The sequence below is a fragment of the Chroicocephalus ridibundus genome, chromosome 1 (assembly GCF_963924245.1).
Source record: "Chroicocephalus ridibundus chromosome 1, bChrRid1.1, whole genome shotgun sequence".
Taxonomy (NCBI): domain Eukaryota; kingdom Metazoa; phylum Chordata; class Aves; order Charadriiformes; family Laridae; genus Chroicocephalus; species Chroicocephalus ridibundus.
Genome location: NC_086284.1, coordinates 122,771,393 through 122,793,227, shown reverse-complemented (window position 1 = coordinate 122,793,227; position 21,835 = coordinate 122,771,393). Strand labels below are relative to the sequence as shown.

Here is a 21,835-nt window from a genome sequence, read left to right as displayed (position 1 = left end):
TGAGAGAATTGTTTTGTTTCTGAAATTCATTTCCAAGCACACATCCCAGAAATGAAAGAAAACCCATGTGAGCTGATTCTGCTTACCGCTGTCAGCACCAACGTAGCTTTCAAACAAGCTTGCCAGGAGTTTGTTGGATGATTTTTGGAAAATACCTACTACTGTTTCATTAAGTGGGTCTTTGTTCTTCTCAAGCCACCCAATGATGTTATAGGGAACCTACAGCAAGACATTGAAAACAAACAAGAGGTTGCAAACACTCCCCTTCAGAGCAGCCAGTAGTCCTTTATGGTGTGGCTTGAAGCCAATGACCTTTTGTGAAGTGCTGCTTTCAGAGCAGTACCAGCCACCCAGTTTTTCATCACTTCCCCTCCAATTCTCTGCTTTCTAATTCCCAAGCCTCTCTTCCTAGTAATTACCATCTGAATCCTGCACACCCCTTCCAAACTATCTGGTCCCTACATCTTCTCGTGGACTCCATCCAGTTGGCTGAAGAGATGCCAGAGGTCATCAGCGTCCAAGGAGCCCTACTAGTAAGTGCTGAATTATGAAATGAACAAGTAATAATTTCACTTCACAACATGCTACGCAGCTTGCTACGCTGGAATAATCAAGATTTTCTGATAGAAATTTAATGATTAAAAAGCTAACTCCTGGACTTTGCCACAGCTGTTTAGTGGGAAAATAAGTTTCATTATTAATACCACAAGGGGACAGACATTCTAATTTTCTTTCCCGAATACATTAACAACTACAGATAAAGAGCAAGATGGGCATTATTTATCTTAATAAATACAAAATTAGCTTAATGTTCAATTATAATTTGAAATTAACAGCATCAGGTAGGTTCCAGCTCTGCTGGGCTGAGGCTCCATATCAACTCTAGTTTGATTAAAAAAAATCCTGTGTCGCTCTCAAATTCTTTTTCCCCATCTGGTCTGAAAACAGAGCTTTGAAACTGGGCAAGTTTTGGCTCAGGTATCACAGTACTGGGTTGTATTCCCATTCAGCCCATCATCAGCGGACCTGTTAACTAAACCTTCACAGGAGAATTAACCACGTTTCCCTTGGCTACCTTGAGACACTGCACTGGTCCTAACATGAGTAAAAAGTGATGTCAAATCTTTTTTTTTTTTTAAACATCTCTGAAAGTTACGCAGAAATTACTCAGTTCATTTGTACAGAGAACCAAGATGGAAACTTAGATGTTGCTGCTGCTGTTTAATCCCTAGTCTGAATCTGATTATAAGAAAAGTTATAAAGGCAAGGCTTATTTTCAGCAAAAGCACTATTAACCTTGCTCAGCTTGTTTCATTTTTTTTTGTGTATCCGAGGACCAGATGTCCTGGAGTGGCATCTTACTGTGTTGCAACACTTGTGCAGAGAGAGTAGATGTCTGCTTGTGCTCCTCACTGTTCTTTTCTTCCCCTCTTCATCCTTCCTGCCCTCCCATAGGGAGACCTCTAACACAAAATCTACCCACCAACAGAGGAACTTACTGCACCAGCATAATGAAGTAGTTCAAAGTGAGCTTCATATTTCCTTTTCTTATCAGGCCTGGGCTTCTGTAAGTTAGGCGACTTGCCAAGATGATTGTCGTAGAGTTTGGCTTTGAATGTCATATCTGTAGCTTTTGGGAACATACATTCCTCCTCAAGGATAGACAGGATTCCCAATGGCTGTGGATTTAAGAACATCTTTGTTGGAAAATGCTTAGGCTGCCTGATTTCGGTAGCTGTGCAGCCTTTAAGTTTCATCTGATGGAATTTTAAGCCTGCAGAATTTCTTCTCATCCTGAGGAAGAAGCCTTTGACTATTCTGTTAAAATAGTAACCACACCTTTGACCATTCAGTATGTCACTTCTGCCGTAGAAGGCTTTATGATGGCTTCCAGAAAGGGTTTGATTTACCTTTCAGGGCAGCTGGACAAACTAGAATTTTACTATTTGTGTCTGAGGAAAAGATGAACTAACTTCCTAGCACTGGACAGATTGTTTGAGGGACTAGGATCACGTGCAGATATCCTAACCCTGGAGAAGAAACTGATTGAGAAGAGCACTTAACAATCAGTCTTTCTACTCCAGTTTTTCCAAATGTCCTGCTAATGCAAGACACAAAATTTCAGCTTTCCTTACATATAAGCAGGGTTAGATGCCTTGGCGTAAGAGACGGCAGAAAGATACGGCAAGGGACAGCTGTCCCCACCAAGACCACATTATACTCACAAAGAAGAGAAAAGGAAAGGCATATCTCATGCTGGGGAAGTGGCGAGAGGGAAGCAATAGTTTCAGGCCAGGAAGAGCACGAAGGACTTTGCACATCAACATGTAATGTAAGAAACAGGAGCCTCACAGGGAGAAGTACGGGGCATATGACTGAAACTTATTATTTGCCCCGAAAAGCTGACAAGTAAGTTTGATGTTAAGCATATGTGGAAGAAGGTAAATGGAAGAACAGTAAGGACAGAGAAAAAGAAGCAAAAATCAAGGAAGATTATACAGCCATCCAAATTAACAGTTACAGCTTGTGGTTACTGTTCGTTCTGTAAGGCAAACTTATGGAGGTCAAGCCAAGTAGCCACAAATGCTACAAATATTGATTTTCCTTTGATTCTGTATTGCACGTAGAAAGGCAAGAAACTTGTCCTGCTGTTTATCCTGCTCTGTTCACTGGGACGTGAGGACATCTCCACAGGACCATCATGAATAAAACCAATTCAGCAAATACGTCTTAGCACTCCTGTACATACCTTCTCAATTAGATCAATGCAGGCCTGCAGGTCCATGCCAAAATCAATGAATACCCATTCAATGCCTTCCTTCTTATACTCTTCTTGTTCCAGGACAAACATGTGATGATTGAAAAACTGTTGCAGTTTCTCATTAGTGTAATTGATGCAGAGTTGCTCAAAGCTGTTAAACTGCAGGAGGTAAAAAAGAAGCATTTGCACCACAGTAAACTATGGTAAGGTCTTGGTGGAACAGCAAGAAGGAAACTGTTTACATCTAAAACCTTCTAAACAGTAACTGGTCGAGAAACTACTGAGCATAACACCGAAGGCAAAGGAGGCGGGGGAAGTTCAGTAGCAGGCTGCTGGCTGCCTCATGTGCCATTCTCTGGAGTGTGAGGATGCCCAGATTTGTTGAGGTCTCTCAGGATGCATGATAGAGTTTCCTTCAGCAGCATGCCACACCAGCCCTGCAAAGCAGAGCCAACGGGCCCTTTGCTCTGCTGCATACAGAGAGCAACACATAGCAGCAACAGCGTTAAGCACTTGTCTTCAGTAATGGATTCTGAGAAACAGAAGTTGTGACATGCTTTTCTCACGTACACTTGTTGACAATGATGATAGAGTCACAGAACAGCCCAGGTTGGAAGGGACCTTTGAAAGGTCCAGCCTTTTGTGGGAGAGGAAGCCTGGATGAGATTGTTTACCACCCTGTTCAATCGCATCTTGGAAGACCTCCAGTGAAGAGGTCTCTACCACTTCCCTGGGGAGGTTGTTCCAGTGAGTGATTGTTCTCACTGTATAAAATTTCTTTCTTATATTGACATGAAGATATATCTCTTATATTGAGATACAAAGAGGAAGAAATATCATACCCTATAAAAGATGCTTTCTCTAAAGAGAAAGAGTGGGGAACAATGCATTCTCCTAAAACACAGCCCAAAGAATGTGGGACGTTGTCTTTGCTCAAGGTTGCCACCCTCTTCCTCCCCAGGAGCTCTCTGTATGTCCAGCTGTGCTAAATAGTGTTTTCTACATCTATTAATGGAAAAACCTTGTAAAATCCTATACATAATTTGCTTTACAACTTTCTCAGCACTTTGCCTTCTCTTCCTTTAGAAAAAGAAATACCCACCCAAGAGCTATCACTTGGTATCTTTTATGTCCTTCCACCAAGTGCTCACACATTAATACTCACATCAAAGATTTCAAACCCAGCAATATCCAGGACTCCGATGAAGAACTGTCTTGGCAGCTTAGTGTCCAAGGTCTTGTTGATACGGACCACCAGCCATTTGAACATTCGATCGTACACTGCCTTAGATAAGGCTCCAACAGCATACAAAACCTAAAATACATGTTTCAAAATACCACTGTGTGGAACAGAATTCACTGTGGAACACAGAGATTTCAGTGCAGTAGCCTATATCAATCCCTACTTAAGGTTTAAATGAAATTTCACAATGGTTCTCATAATCACCAAGACATACTTAATACATCGCACAGCTTCTCCCATTATCCATGCTGACTTGTGTGCAAATTTTGGTTGCGCATATGTATGTATACTAGCATGTACATAAAGTGCTAGTAAAACGCCTCTTGGGAAACAGCTGGACAGTGAGTTGCAACTGTTTTAATCCCTTACGTTGCCGTGGAAGTTAGGTACCAGAAAGCTCACAGGCTGGATGCCAGCCGTGATGTCCAGAGCTACTGCCAGAATAGGGGAGGTGTGTGCTAAAGTTGCTCATTGCCACTTGCTTCTAACTTTTGAGGGGTGCTACAGCATAATCAGGCAATAGGAAAAGTCTGTCAAAAGTCTCGTTAGCCTATGCTCAACTACACTGACAGGATAGACCTCTCTCTAGCAGTTTTCTAGTTTTTGAGACTGTACCACAGCCTGCCTTCAAACAACAATTTTCATTGTAACCAAATTGCTGCAGCATCTTCTACAATACTGCTAGCAGTGCTAACCCAAGGACTTTTGTTTCCTAAATTAAGAGATACCTTTAAGTGGATATTACCTTTAGCTGATTGAGGTCACACAGAGCTTAAAATTACATGAATAATGAATGAGTTTTGAGTGAATAAATTATCCATGACTCAATTCTTCTAGGTAACTATTCTCACCCATAATTAGATATCAATCCCCCCCATGGTTTCACTGCACCTGGTTTCCTTGAGTGGCTGCTACTAACACATCATAAAAACAATCCTAACAAAGGCAGTGCCGGCCACTATTCCTTTGTCAGTCTCTATCGATTTCCTGCACTTCACTGTCTGTCCCCCAAGTTTGGGGATATAAAATAAGAACAACTACTAGAGGTACATGTTAATATTTCTAGCAGCTGTCTGTCTCTCTGAGACGTTACAGATGAATTGTCAAGGTTTGAGGGACAGGTATGCAAACACCCTGAGAGCTTCTCCTTACCTGTTCAACACTTTGACCTTTGGTCACATACTCGTTGCCAACCTTCACTCTAGGGTGCAATAAACCCTTAATCAAATCAGAGGAGTTGATTCCCATTAGGTAGGCGGCTTTGTCAGCACCTGATCAAGAGAAACAGTGTTTCAGCTGGCTTTGAACTTCTACATGGAAACGTGCCTAGCCAAGAAAAAAATATTAAGTACATCCACTTCCAAAGAGAAACTAGATAAAGACTTTTTCTTTTAATGATTTGTGCTAGGTGTGCCTGTACTCTCCCTTGTGGTAGATAAGCTCATCTAGCTACATTAGACCTCAATGGCCGCAAGAATCACACTTGAGAAACTCTTAAGCTATAGGGAGAAGAACGTATCTCCACACTGGTTATAGACAATTTCAGGTGCAAGAGGAAGTAAGAAGCAAGACCTGAAGACATGAATGAGAAAGAGAAGGCAACAACTTTTTACAACCATTTTGTTAAAATGGTCACAAAAATGGAATTTCATTGGGTTACTCTGGCTGTATCTATTCACCGTCTACTAAGTAATGTTACCCACCACAGAACAAGCCACGGCTACAAATAAAGCACAGCACTCTTGGCTGAGAAGGAGCTACATTGTGTGAAATCAAAGCAAACAGGCTACTTCTTCCTCAACACAGTGCATGATACATGCCAGACTTTTGAAGGTAAGGAGTAATTTTAGGTGTTATTCTTACTTTCAGTGCCATCAGCCTCTGCCTGCTCTTCTCTGGGTCTTTGTTTGAATTTCATGTTCCCGAAGTGCATGATGGCACCTGTGAGCTTGTAGGAACCAGACTTCTCATCGGGCACAAATCCCAAAATGTCCATGGCTTGCTGTGAAAAGGAAACACAGATATTTTGTCACTTCCCTATTTGAAAGCAGTGGCATTTTGCAGCCCCGCAATCTACCTTTGCATGGCAGATATTACTAACCTGCCAAGGTGTGTTATCTCACAAAGCAGCCACTGGAACACCATGAAGACCCAGCAGTGGCTGGGGAGCAGGAGGAGAGCTCCCTTTATCTAGCATTTTATGTATCAAAATTATAAGAACATTGTGCCCATGGGCATTACATGGAGCAAGGCCAGATTCAAAAGTATAAGAGCTTATCAGGCCTCGTGCTTCATAGTATGAGTGCAATTAAGACCCATTTCTACTTTCACGTCAGTCCAATAGTTTCAGTGACAGAAGTTAGGCTGCTGCCAGCACTCTCCCTCCCCACATGCAACTAATCTATGAAGCACAAAGTCAAATCAATACAGGCTTACATCTGTTGCCAACAATTCTTCTCCATCATCCAAGTTGTCGACTGTAACTACTCCTTGTGAGCAAAAGTGGTAGTCATATGGGTTGGTAGATACCAGTAGCATATCTGTAAAAGAAATGCCAAGGTCAAAACTGCCATCCTTTCAGGATATAAAAAAAAAATAGAGATGGAAAGATCAACTCTGACATACATTTGTTCCTACACAACTGTGGGTAAAGTGGTTTTAAAAATAGAGATGGAAAGATCAACTCTGACATACATTTGTTCCTACACAACTGTGGGTAAAGTGGTTTTCCGTTGTTTTTATTTTACAACTGCAGGGCAGCAACCAACTCTCTCATTCTGCTATTCCGGTCTGAAGACCAAGATTTAGAGAGAGCATGACTAAAAATAATGTGGGAATACTGCATAAATATCTATTAAGCATGTTTTGCAGTATACTGAGTTCATCGTTTCCTGTATAGCCCTACTTTCTGCCTTGCATACCTGTAGGGGTAAAAATCCCATGTAAGTACAGAGGAGAAAAAGATTTTAGTATGATCCAAGACAGGGACAGTGGGCATGGTTCCCCTCCTTTATAACAGACTCACAAAATAACAAATTCCAAGACTCTTTGCAGGTGATACTTGGCTCTTGATGAACAAAAGTCTGAATACAGCTCTCACTTTCTCTCCTCTTTCTGTTTCCCTCACATCAAAACCCAAAAAATGTAGTGTTGTTTTCTGGAAAACTATCTAGCTCCAAAGCTACAGGGAGAGTCTTGCTTCCCTAAATCAACAAAAAGTTTCACCCACATTCAGCAGACCAAGGCTTCATCTAGATTTCAATCTTGTATATACATACACACATACCTACATGTCTAAATATGTATGTAAATATATACATGTCTATCAATATACATGTATATAAAATAATATTGTCTGTCTGTTACCTTGCTATGTAGTCACTGTTATGTATTCATTTATCTGCACTTATATTTTTCTATATATATACTTATCTATATTTAGATATGTATGTGTTTATACACAAACACATACATTTCTTGTCTACAAAATAGAAGTCCCCATTGGTTTCAGCCTCTTCAAGAGCCTGCAAACATGCTCCTGCTGGCCAGAAAGGTCTGTGCTGTTGTAGAGTGCACAGACAGACAGTTTATGAGAAAAAGCGTGTTTTTCTAGCACAGGGATTCACAGGGGAATCTCAGTGCAATGCTTCCTTGAAATCTTTCCCGTAATCGTCATTAATTAGGCCACGTAAAAGCTAAGAGGGTTAGGGACTTGACCACGCACTATCAGGATAATAAGACTTCAAACCAGATTATGATTGCTATGGCTTAGTAGCAGTTTAGTGCAGCGATAAAGTGACTCTTCAATGTATTTTATAAAATGTGTTTCTTCAAAGCACAAATTAAAGTCAGCAAACCACATCACTTAAATAACTGGTGAGATAATAGGAGATGGAAGCAGAGAGACCTCGTCTGCTCTCTGCTCTCCTCCAGCAAGTCTATGGGACTGCATTCAGCCAGGGAAAACTTGAAAGGGGTAAACACCACGCAATCAGCGACAGGCAGCTTTGCATATTTTCCCATGCTACAGAACATGCTGGGATGCCAGTTTTGGCACTTGGGGCAGAAAGAGGGAACTAGCTTTTCTTCATGGACCTATAAGAAAATCTCCTTATGTGTGAAAATCTGGATAATTAAAGTTTTATCATCGCAAATGCTTTTGGAGGCATAGCATTTTCCAGATGTTTCGAGACCTTGGATTACACAAATTCACAGTGATGTTTTTTGCCTTTATAATGTTATGTTTTAAAAGTCCTGCCTGAGTCTCATTCCCTCAATCTAATCTGTAATATCACTTCACTTTATAGGGTACCTGCATCAGTGTATCATAGAAAAATGGTCTCTGTTGCTGCCATTGGAATAACATCTTTAACTTTAAAAGAGAGTATTTGGCAGCAGAAGCTCAGTTTTATCAAGTGGAAGCATAAGGGCCTTTCTGAACACAGGTTTGCCCCCTGCCCCCTCCTCATCCACTGTTTATTCAGCTAAAGGTTGGTTCTTAAAAGCTACAGATCCACGTAATGCTCACCCAGTAACTCTGGTTTCTTTCCTGACAGGATTTGGTAGAAGATGTGATAGTCTCTTTCACCCGGTTGCTGGAAAATCACTCGGGATTTCTCCAATAAATCTAGTTGCACAAAGAAAAATTCAGTGAGAAAGGCTCTCCGAGCTTTCAGATGAGCAATTGTACTGTTTTAAAAAGGAGAGAGTTTGCTGCTTACAAATCTCAATATCAGCAGATGACAGCTTGCCTGTGGTTCCAAAATGGATTCGGATAAATTTACCCTAATTCACACAGAAGAATATTCTAATTAGTGCATACAGTATACACAGAGGGAAACAAAGGATACTGCTTGAAGGCAATCATTTGGCCCAAAGAATCAGTTTATGCTAACTCCTTGACTTTGGACAGGCAGATTTTCGAGGAGAAACATCAACCAATGATACTACACTTTTCCAAGATTAAATCTCTACATACAGCTATGTAATCAGCTTGTGGGAAAAGGATAACTTATCTGCCAGGCTAAGACACGGGAATGCACGTAGCTTCCAGTTTCATGATGCAGGTTTACTGTAATGCAGGACTCAGAGCAATAAGCCTGGGCATGAGACACACAAGCTCCTTTTTTGACTCCTCCTCATTTGCAGTCCTGTCTTATATGCAACTACTTGCGTCAGAAGGGTGCTGTGATTTTACACTGCTTTGCCCATTAAATTTGCATATTCATCTCACCAAATTTCAGTTTTTATTTAATTTATCATATTCAAACACATCAGCTTTTTTAAGTAATTAATTTCCATTCCAGCTGACAAACTCCTTATACAATTGTGTAGCTTTCCACAGATGCTTACAATTTCTGACCCCTCTACACCCCTTCCAATTTCATCTTTAACTGGATTTTTTAGGGCAGCATGGGCTACAAACCCAGGCTGTCATCCTCGTGCTCTTCTTTTTGGACCTTGGAGCCAACATCAACCAGATGTGGCAGAGGCAGAGCTCCTGAGGGGAATGCTCTCCTGCAAGCCTAATGGAAATGAGGAGAGGCTCAAAGCCATGTCAGCACTGAGGGACAAGCAGGGGCAGCTTACTCAGCCAGAAAGGTAGATGATGTGGATCAAAGGTAGGAGTACTGCTGCATGTGTGGGTCTGCAGAGGGGGAAGATGAGGGAGGGAGCAGGGACTGTGGAGTATTTCTGACACTTAGTGACAAAGTAGAGCCATTTTAGCGAGAGGGAATGACTTAGGCTAGTGGAAAACACGGTAGGAAAATAAGGCTATGCAGCAGAGACACTCCGGGGGAAGATCTGCCATTGCTGTTCAAAGGGCTTCATAGCCCTAGGCTTTGCTTCTCTCCTGATCATATACAGTTTAAACAATTATTCAAGGTGGATCTTTCTTTGTTTCTTTTTATCTTTAATCCTTCCAGTATTTTTTCCTGGTTAGTTCCTCCTTTATTTTTCTTCCACCGTGTGGAAATCCAACCATTTTAGTGGACAAAATGAGAAGAAACTTATGAAGGGACTATTACACAGATGTTATTAACTGGCCATTGTTGAAGAGGACATCATTACATTATGTTACAGACTTACAAAACGTGAGGAGTTGTCATTTCTCAGGGTTTTGGCATTTCCAAAAGCTTCTAGGGCTGGGTTTGCTTGAATGATTTGATCCTCCAAGGTTCCCTAGAAATCAAGGTTGAAATACTTATTGTGAAACCTATGGGCCACAAACTCAGCTGTCAACTGTAACTCAGCCATGCATTCACATATAGAGAGAAGCCTCCATAGCAAAGTGATATAGCTCCACCCTAAGGGTGGCACAGTGTGAATGGCAGAACAGCAAGATCCGCAGTCAATTATGAGCGCTTAAAAGGCTTCAAACATTCTGCTGCTCTCTACTGTTTTTGCTTTGTAGATTTGATATTTTACGCCATCTGCATATGAAAGAAATCACCATATATTCCCATGTACTGTGAAGCATGTGGGGACATACAAGTGGATGCATGTAGGAGAGAGGCTATTGAAGACAGTGACAAGCACTAAAATGAATTAGATTTGAAAGCACTTGGAGCTTGTAAATTTTGGGATTCTTGGAGGTGAGAAAAGCATTGACTGTCACTTGCACACATGTCCGTTTGCTGAAGCAAATTACTCTAAGTCCTTGGGCTTGAGGAACCCTTCACTGGGGGAACCACACAAAGTGAAATGCTGAGGTTTGTGACATGGACTGGCAGAGCACAGTATCATTTTCACATGGAAAAGATAAAATAGCAAAGCTGATGACTTACCCCAGTTTTGGTAGCTGGTTGCTGTCAGAAGAGGCACACAATGGAGGGAAAAAAAAAAAAGAGAGAGAATGTGATTACTAACATGAAAGACATCACAAAAGATACAGATTAGCAAGGTTAGATGTCTATTGGGCACCAACACACCAGCAGGGCTTTTTGAATCACAAAATAGCCAAGTTCTGTTCCTACTTAGCTCGTTGTTTTAACCACTGCTCCAAACATCTACCTGGTTTTGCTCTGGAGATGTTTCACAGTGAACCAAAAGGCTAACTAACTGGACAGAGAAAAGAGACTGGTGCCACGTGGTAAGAATAAAAGGGTGTAAATACAGACAGACAAGTTTTAAATAATTAGATCTTGCTGCACTTGAACTCTTGGATTATTTGGAAAAAAAAAAAAAAGCGTGATGATAATGAAAATAAAATGTGACCTGAGGTGGCAAATTACATGGAATATCTTCCAACTGCAGTATCTGTTATTTGCACAATTGTTCTATGAGCACGCCAGGTTTCAGACACCATTATGAACACCAACCCCATTGCACACAGAAAGCTGTCTCTGGACCACTCCTTCATTTGTTCAGAGAGCCTTGCAGGCTTCAGTTGAATGTATATTAGATTTTGGTGATGTGAGCTATGCGTACAGCATCCAAGCCTGGCTGAAATTTTGGCCTTATAGATACAGTTCATCGGAATCAGTTAGTTCACCACAGAAGAGTGCTGAGCCTTCAAGTGCAATGAAGCTCGTAGTGAATAAGCTCATAGCAACATAAGATAAAAAGCAGCATGGATACAGTATTCACTGTAACCTTACAGAGCACTTATAAGCAGAACAGCACTTATCCAAAGAGAAATACAGAAAAGCTGATTTAAAAAAAAAATCTTTTGTCAAAACATTCCTTTTTTGTGGACAAAAAAGCTTTCAACCAAATAGACATTTTGATGAGAAATTATAATACTAGTCCTTTTGAAGACTATTTTCTATGTGAAAAAAAATCAAATTTCTTAATCTTCACAGTCTCCCCGTCTTTCAACCGGGTTTAACATGATCAGAAACGCATTTAACACACATGAAAACTAAAAGTCCTAGAAAAAAGCAGCAGCAACAAGCAGCTGTTCAGGACCAGGCGTGGTTTTGCTGCTCTGTCTGGAGCACGGCAAGTTAGGTGAGCGTTGCCTTTCTACCTTCAGAACAGCATGCTCTCAGTAATGCCATGGAGAAGCGCCAGTGTCTTTTCCCAACGGTTTATTTTCTTAACCATGCCTGTTGAGGTCTAGCACACGGTTCAGTGTCTGGGATGTAGACCTGTGGGGTTAGCGGTACACAACAGAAAAACCTTGGGAGTCGGAAATGTGTGAAACAGACTTACGTTCTTTTTACCAGGTTCACCCAGGGCTGCCACTGTGGCAAAGTACTGGATGACACGTTTCGTGTTGACAGTCTTGCCAGCACCGGATTCTCCGCTAAAGGAAAGAGGAAGATAACACAGGCATTGCTCAAACCGCTGTAACTCATCCTTTCACCCTCCTGTCCTGCCAGCTCCTCCCCGCACCCAGGCTGTTCTCAGAGTCACTGACTGATTTCTGCAGCCTGTTGTTTGGCCATTTCAGTGAAAATGACATTAAGGTGACCGAATGAAGAGGTGAATACCTACGATAGCAGCAACTAATTCTCCACATGACTGGGCTCAGAAATCTAGTACAAACCCACACTACGCTGAGCTTCCTTTAAGGCCATAAAGTTTTGTTACATATATCCAGACTGAGGATCTAGGGTATATCTATATACAGCCAATGAGCTGGAAAATGTACAGAAAAGCTGCAGTAATTTGCTGGCATTATCCAGGAGCACGTGTGAACTGTGTAGAGACACACCCAACTTTCCATCTTCCATGCTTGTCAGTAAATGAAGTGCCACTTCTTTTCTGCCTTGGTCATCTCCCTCCTTTTAGATGCGTCTACACAACATTCTTAAATATAATTTGCAGCAAGAGCAACCGCATTGGAAAGAAGGAGTCTTCCCAATCCAAAGGAGGGCAGCCACAGCATGGCTAACCCTGGAAGAAGCTCCTTTAACTGCCTGCTGAGTTGTTTTCATGCCTACTTGGAACAAATACCAGATGGGGATCAGAAATGGGCCAGCCTCTATCAAACCCTTAGCTACTCCTTTCTCATGGGGCTCAAGGCAGGCATCAGATGGCCAAATCGCCAGTTACGTGGCTTGGATCAAGTTCCAGGCTAAATTGCCTGGAGCTTTCAAGAGTCAACTTGTATTTCAGTAGGATTTTTTTCTTTTAATTTTTTTTGCAGCAACAGAGTCTCAATTCAGTCAAAAAAGAAGCACTTACGTGATCAGCATAGACTGATTCTCCCGATCTGTGGCGGAGGAGGGGAATAAAGAGACAAATTTAGTAGGCTGTACAAATTGCTTATTATAATTGCAAATGAGTACCAACTATTCCAGAATCAGTCCTGCAAGAACAGGAGAGAATCACATGAAGCAGAGATGGAAAGATAAAATCTCGTATCATCTAGTCCAACTTCCAGCAGTGCAAGTTCTAGCCCTGCCCTGAATCCTCCTCTCGTGTTTTGCTGAAGTCGGTATTAAGGACCTGTCAGTCACGCACGTCCTCCCTTTGTCTGGGAAACTATAATAAGGAGAGTAATTTCCTGTCATCAGAATGTTTCTTTTCTTACTCCTGAGTATGCCTTTCCTCACACCTGACCCTTCTGCTCCTGCAATACTAGACCAACCCAAGTAATTTTTCTGTTTGTTCACGTGCTGTTCCTTACTATGCGTATGTGCTCTTCTTTACTTGGCCTTGCTGCTGGAATTAAGTTTTATAGCATCCCTGCTATTAATGGCCTGACCAGATATTAGCATTTATTAGAACACTTTGCAACCTTAATATATTATTAACGAAGTACAGCGAGTGCCAAATCATAGCAGCTTCCCAAGCCCTTGAGCCTAAATTCCTATATTGTTTTTTAATTCCAGTCGTCATAAAAGGCTATATATTGGGCAGCCTGGCCATATTTCATCCTTATCTGATAGAAGAGCATTTCTTTGCAGCCACACACACATGACTTTCCTCAGCACCCCTCTGCCCAGCGCCTTCTGCCCCCTCGCAGCTGTGGCACTTTCCATGTTATTAAAAGCAGGTGACAGCAGGGTGTGTTCCCAACAAGTCTCTTTGGGATTTACCCCGCCGCCTCGCAGGACCTGGTGTGAGCACATCACTGCTGCCCTCTGCTGATAAACTCGTTTTTTCCAGTAACTTGAGGGTTAGGGCGAGAAAATTTCACGGGAAAATCTGGAGTTGGTTGCCGCAGGGCTGGTGCCCAGACCCACAGCAGTCAGCGCGACACCAACCCACGGCAGGTTTGTGCCAGGCGATGTGCACACAGCACCCGAGATAGCTGCCCTTAGCTAACCTTTGAATGCACACATCTTGTAAGCCTTACGATACTGTCCGTAAGTTTATTTTTGGGGCTGGGAAAATGCTTACAGACCTTTGGGGCACGGCCCTGTTTCTGTTACAAACTGATGGGCTCACCCAGTTCAGACAGCTAAACTTGTGCGCCTTACAGATAATTCATATACAGAGCTTACTGTTGCCAGAAGTACCACAGGGGAGTCAGGGGAGTTTAAAAAAATAAATTTTATATATATACACATATTAAAAAAAAAAGTATATAAAATTGACTCATATTGCTGAGCCCCTGTTGCTTGTGAAGTATTTGCACATTTGTTACACACTGCAAAAGCTCTCACAAACTTCCATCCAGTACCAATCACGTCAGCTAAATAAAGCGAAACGAAATTTGAAAGCAAACAGTGCCACTTACTACGCAGCATGTCGTGGTACGCGTTATCAGCAATGGAGAAGATGTGGGGAGGAGCCTCCGAGCGCCTCTTGCCTTTGTAGGCAGCAACAACCTCCGCCTTGTAGACAGGCAACCACTTGTAGGGATTTATAGTCACGCAGAATAAACCAGAATAGGTCTAGGGAGGAACACAAAACAAAAGTGAAAAAACCCACTCAAGAAATAAGGAAAAAAGTCTTAGTTAGCCAAGCAGGACCCGGTGTTGCCAGCTTCTGATTTGAGTTTGAATTCTGACTTGAATTTCAGCCTTTGATTTCATTTTTAAAGCTGCTGGTCTGCTAAGTGACTTCTTGTTGGCAATTGGTATCAAAACTACAGATATTAAACAGTTTTACAAAGGGAGGGAAAGTATTTTCAAGATGACCACCAGAAACAGTAACAGCCCCTTCAGCAAAACAAAGGAGCAGCAAATAGACCTACATCTGATTTTCTGCGTTGCTATCCCATGAGAGCTGTTTCCTCTTGGAAACAGTCATTGCGAAGGAAAGAAAAGCTGCAGCTTTCTCATTTGAACTGCATTATTAGGACAAGAAACAATCTCCCATTATTAATTTGATATGAACACCTCGGGGCAATTTCTGGTGGGTGTTCAAAGAGAAACTTCACACTGTTATTCCCCAAAGCTATGGAGCTTTTTTCAGCTTTTGGAGAAACACAGTTGGTAAAAATCTAGCTTTATAGTCGCTCTGTGGGCTACCTACATCAGTTAGCTGGGGCCTGGTGGTTCTGAGGAAGAGCGAATTTTCGGTTGTAACCCCAGGGAATCGGTGTTAGCTAGTAACTTTTCAGGTACTTAGTCCAGGTTGAAGCAAAAATCTTCAAAGAAACCCAGTTATTCTATGGGCACAAGCACTATGTGCACACAGATTAATGAGCTCAATTACATTCTAAAAGTTTCAGGTGAAAACCAGGTGTCTTCCCCTAAAAGTACCATTAGGACCTGCTCCAGAATGGCCTTGGCATGAGTCCTCAGTCCTATTTTCTACAAGGAGAAGAAAACGCCCAACCAGTAAATGGATTAAGGCAAGATGAAAAATTTAATTTTCTACCTATACTGATCTGCAAGAAAAGCTACGCTTTAGGCCACACATGCCCGCACGGGGGTTATTAGAGAAATGCAGGAAATGTTTAACGATCAGAATTTAAATGGGAAAAAGTTTTATTTGCTCCTCTGATGAATACCAAAAACCAGAACAGGGATTGGCTAGAAAAATCTATAGATTCCTCTGACCGATTTCAGATAAAATTGAAGGCCACAAACTGAGAGCAAAAGTTTGGCTTCATAAAATTAGATGCTACTGAAACATGTACTGGTGCTGACAGAAATTATGTTCATGATGTCACAGGGAAGATACAAAGCAAGGGAGAAGGCCAGAGCAAAACGAGTCCAATGTCATCACTGAAAATAAAAGGAATAAAATTACCGAACTAAAGATAGAAAGGGTCATACTTAAAATAAGTCATATGTGGGCTCTAATTGAGGCATTGTTTCTTAACAAGGAAACCTCCATGGCTGCTATTGACATGGATTAATATTAGAAGAGAAATAAACTAGGTCTCCTCAACACCTTGATTACTGAAAATATGCCCCATGACACCCCAGCTAGACACCATCTTATTCATTCAGTTTTGTCTGTCTGTATTCAGACGCAAGCCAGCTCCAAGCAACTTCTTTCCTGAAAAGATGAGCAAGACCCTCAGTTTTGTGGCTTATCAAAGTTGCAAAGTGAATATGAAGAACATGACATGTTCAAACATGGAATCTGTACTTGAAATGCAGATTTCTAAATATACCGTTGTAATGACCCTTACATAGATCATCCAGTTCTTGTAGCGCTTTCTCAGATTGTACAACACAGACGCCTCATTCAGATGGGTCAGCATAGCCATGTCCTCGATCATGTCAAATTTGGGAGGGTTCATTGACTGTACGTCATCTTCTTTTATAGTCATGGTCTGCAAAGACATGTAAGTACGGCACCACTGGAAAACACTGTCATCACACATCTTATAGGAGAACATATTTTTCCCTCCCCCTGTAGGTGGAAGTCCTTCAGCTCAAACCCGGCCTACATACATGATACATTTGTTTTCACAGCTGTCAGAAGAATGGGGGAAGGCCGAGATGATAAAAGTAAGGAGCGCGGTGGTGTGGCTGCAAAAGGAGCCATGGGATTTAGCCGCAGCCTGGGCTTTTACCTCTGGGGGCCAAACCAGACCTGTCTGGTTGCACGCCTCTGCTCACAGACCGCCCGCTGCTGTGTGGTGGGGCTGATGCTCGCTTACCCACCACCGCACTGCTGTTTTCCCCTTGGTGGTTTTTCATGTGTCATTCTGATACGGCATCAGTTACCGGGGCTTCGCCTCCACAGCCCCTTTCACGAAACTGGCAATTGAGCTTAAATTGGGACAGGTAATTTCTGGAGCTTGCTGCTCCAGCCTTGCTAGTCACGGGTCAGACAAAACCAGTTCTGTACCCTTCCGTCTGTCGTCTCCACGGTCACTTTGCCACCGCTGGTTTCTGTAATTTCAGCTTCGACGTAGGCTTGCTTGTCATCAGGAACCCAACATTTCTTCTTCCCTGTGAAATTAAGGAGATGGAGGGTTCACAGCCCTGCGACAAACAGTAACACCATGCCTCGCTAAGTGAGATGGCTGGGGTTGTGAGATGGCTGGGGTTGCTTTTTCCACACAAGTGACACAAAACCTCTGGGACCGCGGCAGATCGGCAGTGCTGGGGAGCTGCCTGCCAAAGCGGGAGGCGTAGGGCTCCCAAATGTTGTCTCCCCTTTGAAGCTACCGCTTGGCTTCCTCTAGATCCTTCTAGCACAAGGTGTCAAAATATTTCACAAATGCTGGCTAAGCCTCAGCCTCCATGGGAAATGCATAATCATTATCACCAGGGTGCATATGGAGGAACAGATCCAAGCCCAAATTAAGGCATTTGCTAAAAAGTCACACAGAAAATTGTGATCTGAGCGAGGAATTCAGCCCACAGTATTTGCCTGCCAGCTATCAGATTTTACCTTATCCCTGCACATTCTTCTGAGGTTTGTCCTGAAAAACAGCAGTATTAAAAACTCATTGAGTTATGTATGTAGCTTTTTAGAAGTCTGGAGTAGCTGCACTAGAGCTTTAGGTCTTTAGTTAGAGCAACTAATCTGAAGAGCATATTACTGTGGTTATTGGTGTATTTATACTTACTGCTACACCTCAGGGCTCATGTGAATCCATTTCATGAAAAATAAATTATGGGAAACTAAAAGCTAACATCAGGTTGTCATGCAGCCTGCAAATCAAACAGATGTACAGGTACAACATAAAGAGACATCTCGTCAGGCCGCAGAATCTCTCCCATTACAGGAACATCGGTGTGTGGTGTTTTAATTCCAAATGGACAAAGCGATCCCCTCTTTAGCTGAGCAGTACAAATATGCCTTACTTCTAAATCTAATTACTTACTTACTTAGTATAAATTGATAGATTATTTCTATTTAGTACGACCTGGAGGCTTCTTACAGCTTTGCAGAATAAAGAAACCAAAGCATGGTTGAACCAGTCACCTCAGCAGCAGCAGCATCACAGCAGCGACAAGGGAAGCTCTGCATCCTGCTTTGCTCCGCATTCCCACAGCTACACTTGGATGTACCCCTTTTCCTGCTTACCCTGCCACTGGCAGCATAAAGGGTACCACAACTCACCATCGAAGGCGACGGTCTGCGCCATCATCAGCTCCTTCTCACTCTTTCGGAGGAAGGGAGCAGCCTCCCCGAATTCCGACATGTCCATCATCTTGGCAAAGGTTTAAGGTGGCACAGCTCAAAGAGGAGAAAAGAAAGGGACCTGGTCTACCAAAGAAAGGGGGGAGAAAAAAACGTTGTATTTCTTGGTTGACCTGAGACAATACAAAATACTCAAGACAACGTGGCAGGAGGCTGATCAAAGCGATGATTAATTCGAAACACAAATATCTAACACAGGGGCTATACTGCACCCTTAGTTAAATCCTTCCCTGGCTCAGCTTATTTAAAGCCAGCCAGATCCTGCGTGGTTCAAAACCTCGACTTGGGCCACAGTTATCTCCACAGGAGAATTTAATCTCTTCTTTGTGGCACAAATGGTGCTTAAGAGCAGGAGATAGAAGGGACCACTTGAAGTTGTGATTTTAAAAACCACTTAGTGGGGGCCTCTTCTGGCCCTGTCAAATTTGTCTGGAGCAGGCTCATGCTCTCCAGCACACCTCCCTGGGGCTGTGCCACTCAGACACTTCAAGCATTGTCCCAGGCAAGCCTTTTCAGGGAATCACGGAGCAAGACTCCATTGCTGCAAACTGAGAACTGCTGCAGGGGTGTGCACTACATACGCCCTTGGTGCGGCTCCGGGGACACGTGCCCACACTCCTCCTGGAGAAAGCTGGCACTGGAGCTGGAAACAGCTCTGCTACCTGCAGCACGCTCCTCTCATCGCACAAATTAGCATGTCGGAAAAACCAGGACTGACACGGCTCCGGGAGGTCCTGTGCTGGTGTCCCTTCCCAAGAAGCTGGGACCTCCAGATTCACCAGCTTGGGTATCCCCCTGCAGCAAGGCACGGCAGAGGGCGAGTGTATCTGCAGTTTTGGTGCAAGAGCTTCACAGTTTTTTTAGACTGATTTGAGTTTTTTAGTCCAGCTTAACACCTACATTTGTTTCCTCAAATGACAAGGCCATGGTGTTTAGCAGCCTTTTATCATGAAAGAGAGGGCGGGGGACATGGGTGTAGGTGAGACCGATTTGCTGGGTTTGTGCTGCCAAGCAATTAATTTTATCATTATGTACTCTCCGAAGTGATCGTACCTATACGTTTTTAATAATTTTTTTTTATACACACACACATATAAATACTTATACACACACACGTATGAAAAATAGTCAGGGTGCTGTCCAGAGAACGTCTAAAAGAAGTTCCATTGCTAAAAGGTGTACACACAGACACAGTTAAAGAATGTCAGGGTTTTTTTCCTTTGACATCAAGACACCGTTTGATTACTATTCAAAGCTGTACAAGTGACCCTCAGATATTACCTCTTCCCTTATTTTATTCACAAATTTTCAAGAGCCCTATCAAGACACATACTGTAGTCCCTCAAAATTTAAATCCATTTCTTTCTAACAGAGTCCTGGTAGGGATAAAAACTCTTCATCAGCCAAGGCAGTTTTTTTTTTCAATGGATTCCTCCTGGGTAATGTAAAACCCTAAGACAGTAGAGCTGTCAAATGTTTTACTTTCAGCCCTCTCCTGCTGCTGCAGTACAAGCTTGAGACCTTCTGTCTTATTGCTGTAGAGCAAGAACTTCATTCCTCAGAACTAGCCTTGACTTTTTTCCTTTTTAAAGATTAAGGGCCTACATAAGCACAACTACTGTTAATTATTTTAACATCATCTGAGCTGACCAAAATTCCCAACTGGAGACACAACTCCAAACTGGCATGGCAAAGTCTCTCTCCCATGGGGAGTGTGTCTTAGCTCTGGTGGAACAATGAAATTACATCAGTTCATACATTTAAACAGAACGGCATTAGAGCATGTAAGTGTCATTTCACATTAAATGTGCAAATGCCAGTGTTAATCTCTAGGACTCAGGACAGACTCTCACAAGTCCTAAGACACACTAAAGTACTCTAAACCACTTCTTTGCAACCTAGCTCCATTTGCAGACCTCTTAGGGACAGTTACTCAGCTATCACCTTCTTATCTCATTTTATTTTTTTTTCATACTTATATTCAGGGCCAGTCACTATGGCAAACGTGCTATGCTGTAGAGAAGCACTACAGCAGGTAGGAGAGAAGCCCTTTTTCTTCAGTAATCTCATGTGCTTGGAGTTACGACAGAGGCGAGAGCCCAGGCAGCGCACACCTTGCGGGTGCAGAGAACTCAGTGAGGCAAATCCATTGCCAGATATGACAAATGGGAAATGTTGTGTGGCGTATGGTCATAGGATTATTCTTAAAAGGCAGTACAGTTGGGAAAAACAAGGCAGCGCTAAAGATGTTTGCTTTCCTTTTAGTCTGTTCCAGCTAACAACAAAAAGAGCCGGCCCTTGTATATGAACTTTGGAAGATCGCTGAAAACACCCACTCCCTGTAGAAAACCAATATTGCTACATAAAGTTAAGTGGCATGCCCAGGACTACCAACAGTTTGGTGGTGCGTTCAGAGTTGGAAAGCAGGGACCTCATCTTTCTTTGCCAGGGATGTTGGAAGAGCTACTGCAGTGCTAAGGGCTCGTCCTCAATAGCAACGAGAGCAAACATCACCTGTCTTTGAAAGGGAACCCAGTAATTCTCCAAGGGTTGTAACGCAGGTTGGATTAAAAAACTCCTTGGACCAACGAGCTGCTTAAAATTGTGAGCTGCATAAGCCATCACCTCTTGCAGATGTCAGAGAAGACAGAAAATATGACTTGCAGGTACTGGCTAATCACTCCACTCAGGCGCATAATTACAAGGTACCTGACACTTTCCTAAGCGGTTATTCTAGCTGGCTAAACGAATGCGCTGATGTTAGAGAAGAAACATGTATTTGCCGTCCTAGCATTCAAGCAGCATCTGAGGATGACTAACACAGTGCTATATGTTTAGTGATATTACTACAAAAACCTTAAGCCTCATGAAAACCCTTAGTCGCATCACAACCACGGTACAGTGTTAGAGCCCAGCTGGCTACCCGCATTTAGAAGTGAGAGAGGTTGGTACTCACCCTGGAGAGCACACAGAAAGCGTCACGGCTCCTCCTGGTCCAGACTTTATATGCCCCTATCTCAAGGTCACTGGTGATAACTGCTTAAAGGCATCAGCAGTTTTCCTCCATGCCTATATTTGTCCGCCAGATCCTGGGTGAGGAGACAATGCCCGAGGAGGGGACACGTGTGGCTGTGCCCTGGTGAAAGGGGGGGGGACAGGAATGTCAGCGGGGAGCGGCATGCTCCTCGCCGGCCACCCCTCGCCACACCATTCTTGCTCCATGACTTCATGGAAGAAGCTTTTCCTGCCTCTATGTTTTCACAGGGGCAAGTATTGCTTTTCCAAGTGCCTCAGAACTTAATTACCATGGGCTTGGGTGGGGGGAGGCGGGGAATGTGTGCGCATACTTGTGTGGAAATTAAGACCATTCAGAT

The 21,835-nt window shown here is 42.8% G+C and overlaps 1 protein-coding gene across 1 annotated transcript in view; it reads right to left on the bottom strand.

The window, feature by feature from the left end:
* MYH15 (myosin heavy chain 15) overlaps nt 1-21,565 on the bottom strand; it is a 48,902-nt gene extending 27,337 nt beyond the window's left edge. The window contains exons 1-18 of the mRNA XM_063349220.1: nt 21,418-21,565; nt 18,381-18,527; nt 17,157-17,260; nt 16,492-16,635; nt 14,641-14,797; nt 13,140-13,167; nt 12,162-12,255; nt 10,793-10,813; nt 10,095-10,187; nt 8,726-8,789; nt 8,533-8,631; nt 6,441-6,544; nt 5,868-6,006; nt 5,157-5,275; nt 3,927-4,076; nt 2,750-2,920; nt 1,500-1,679; nt 87-219 (exon numbers count right to left, since the gene is read on the bottom strand). Of these exons, the coding sequence (XP_063205290.1) occupies nt 87-219; nt 1,500-1,679; nt 2,750-2,920; nt 3,927-4,076; nt 5,157-5,275; nt 5,868-6,006; nt 6,441-6,544; nt 8,533-8,631; nt 8,726-8,789; nt 10,095-10,187; nt 10,793-10,813; nt 12,162-12,255; nt 13,140-13,167; nt 14,641-14,797; nt 16,492-16,635; nt 17,157-17,260; nt 18,381-18,471 (1,891 nt within the window). The 5' untranslated portion in view covers nt 18,472-18,527; nt 21,418-21,565. The remainder of the gene's footprint in view (nt 1-86; nt 220-1,499; nt 1,680-2,749; nt 2,921-3,926; nt 4,077-5,156; nt 5,276-5,867; nt 6,007-6,440; nt 6,545-8,532; nt 8,632-8,725; nt 8,790-10,094; nt 10,188-10,792; nt 10,814-12,161; nt 12,256-13,139; nt 13,168-14,640; nt 14,798-16,491; nt 16,636-17,156; nt 17,261-18,380; nt 18,528-21,417) is intronic.
* Nucleotides 21,566-21,835: the final 270 nt, after the last annotated feature.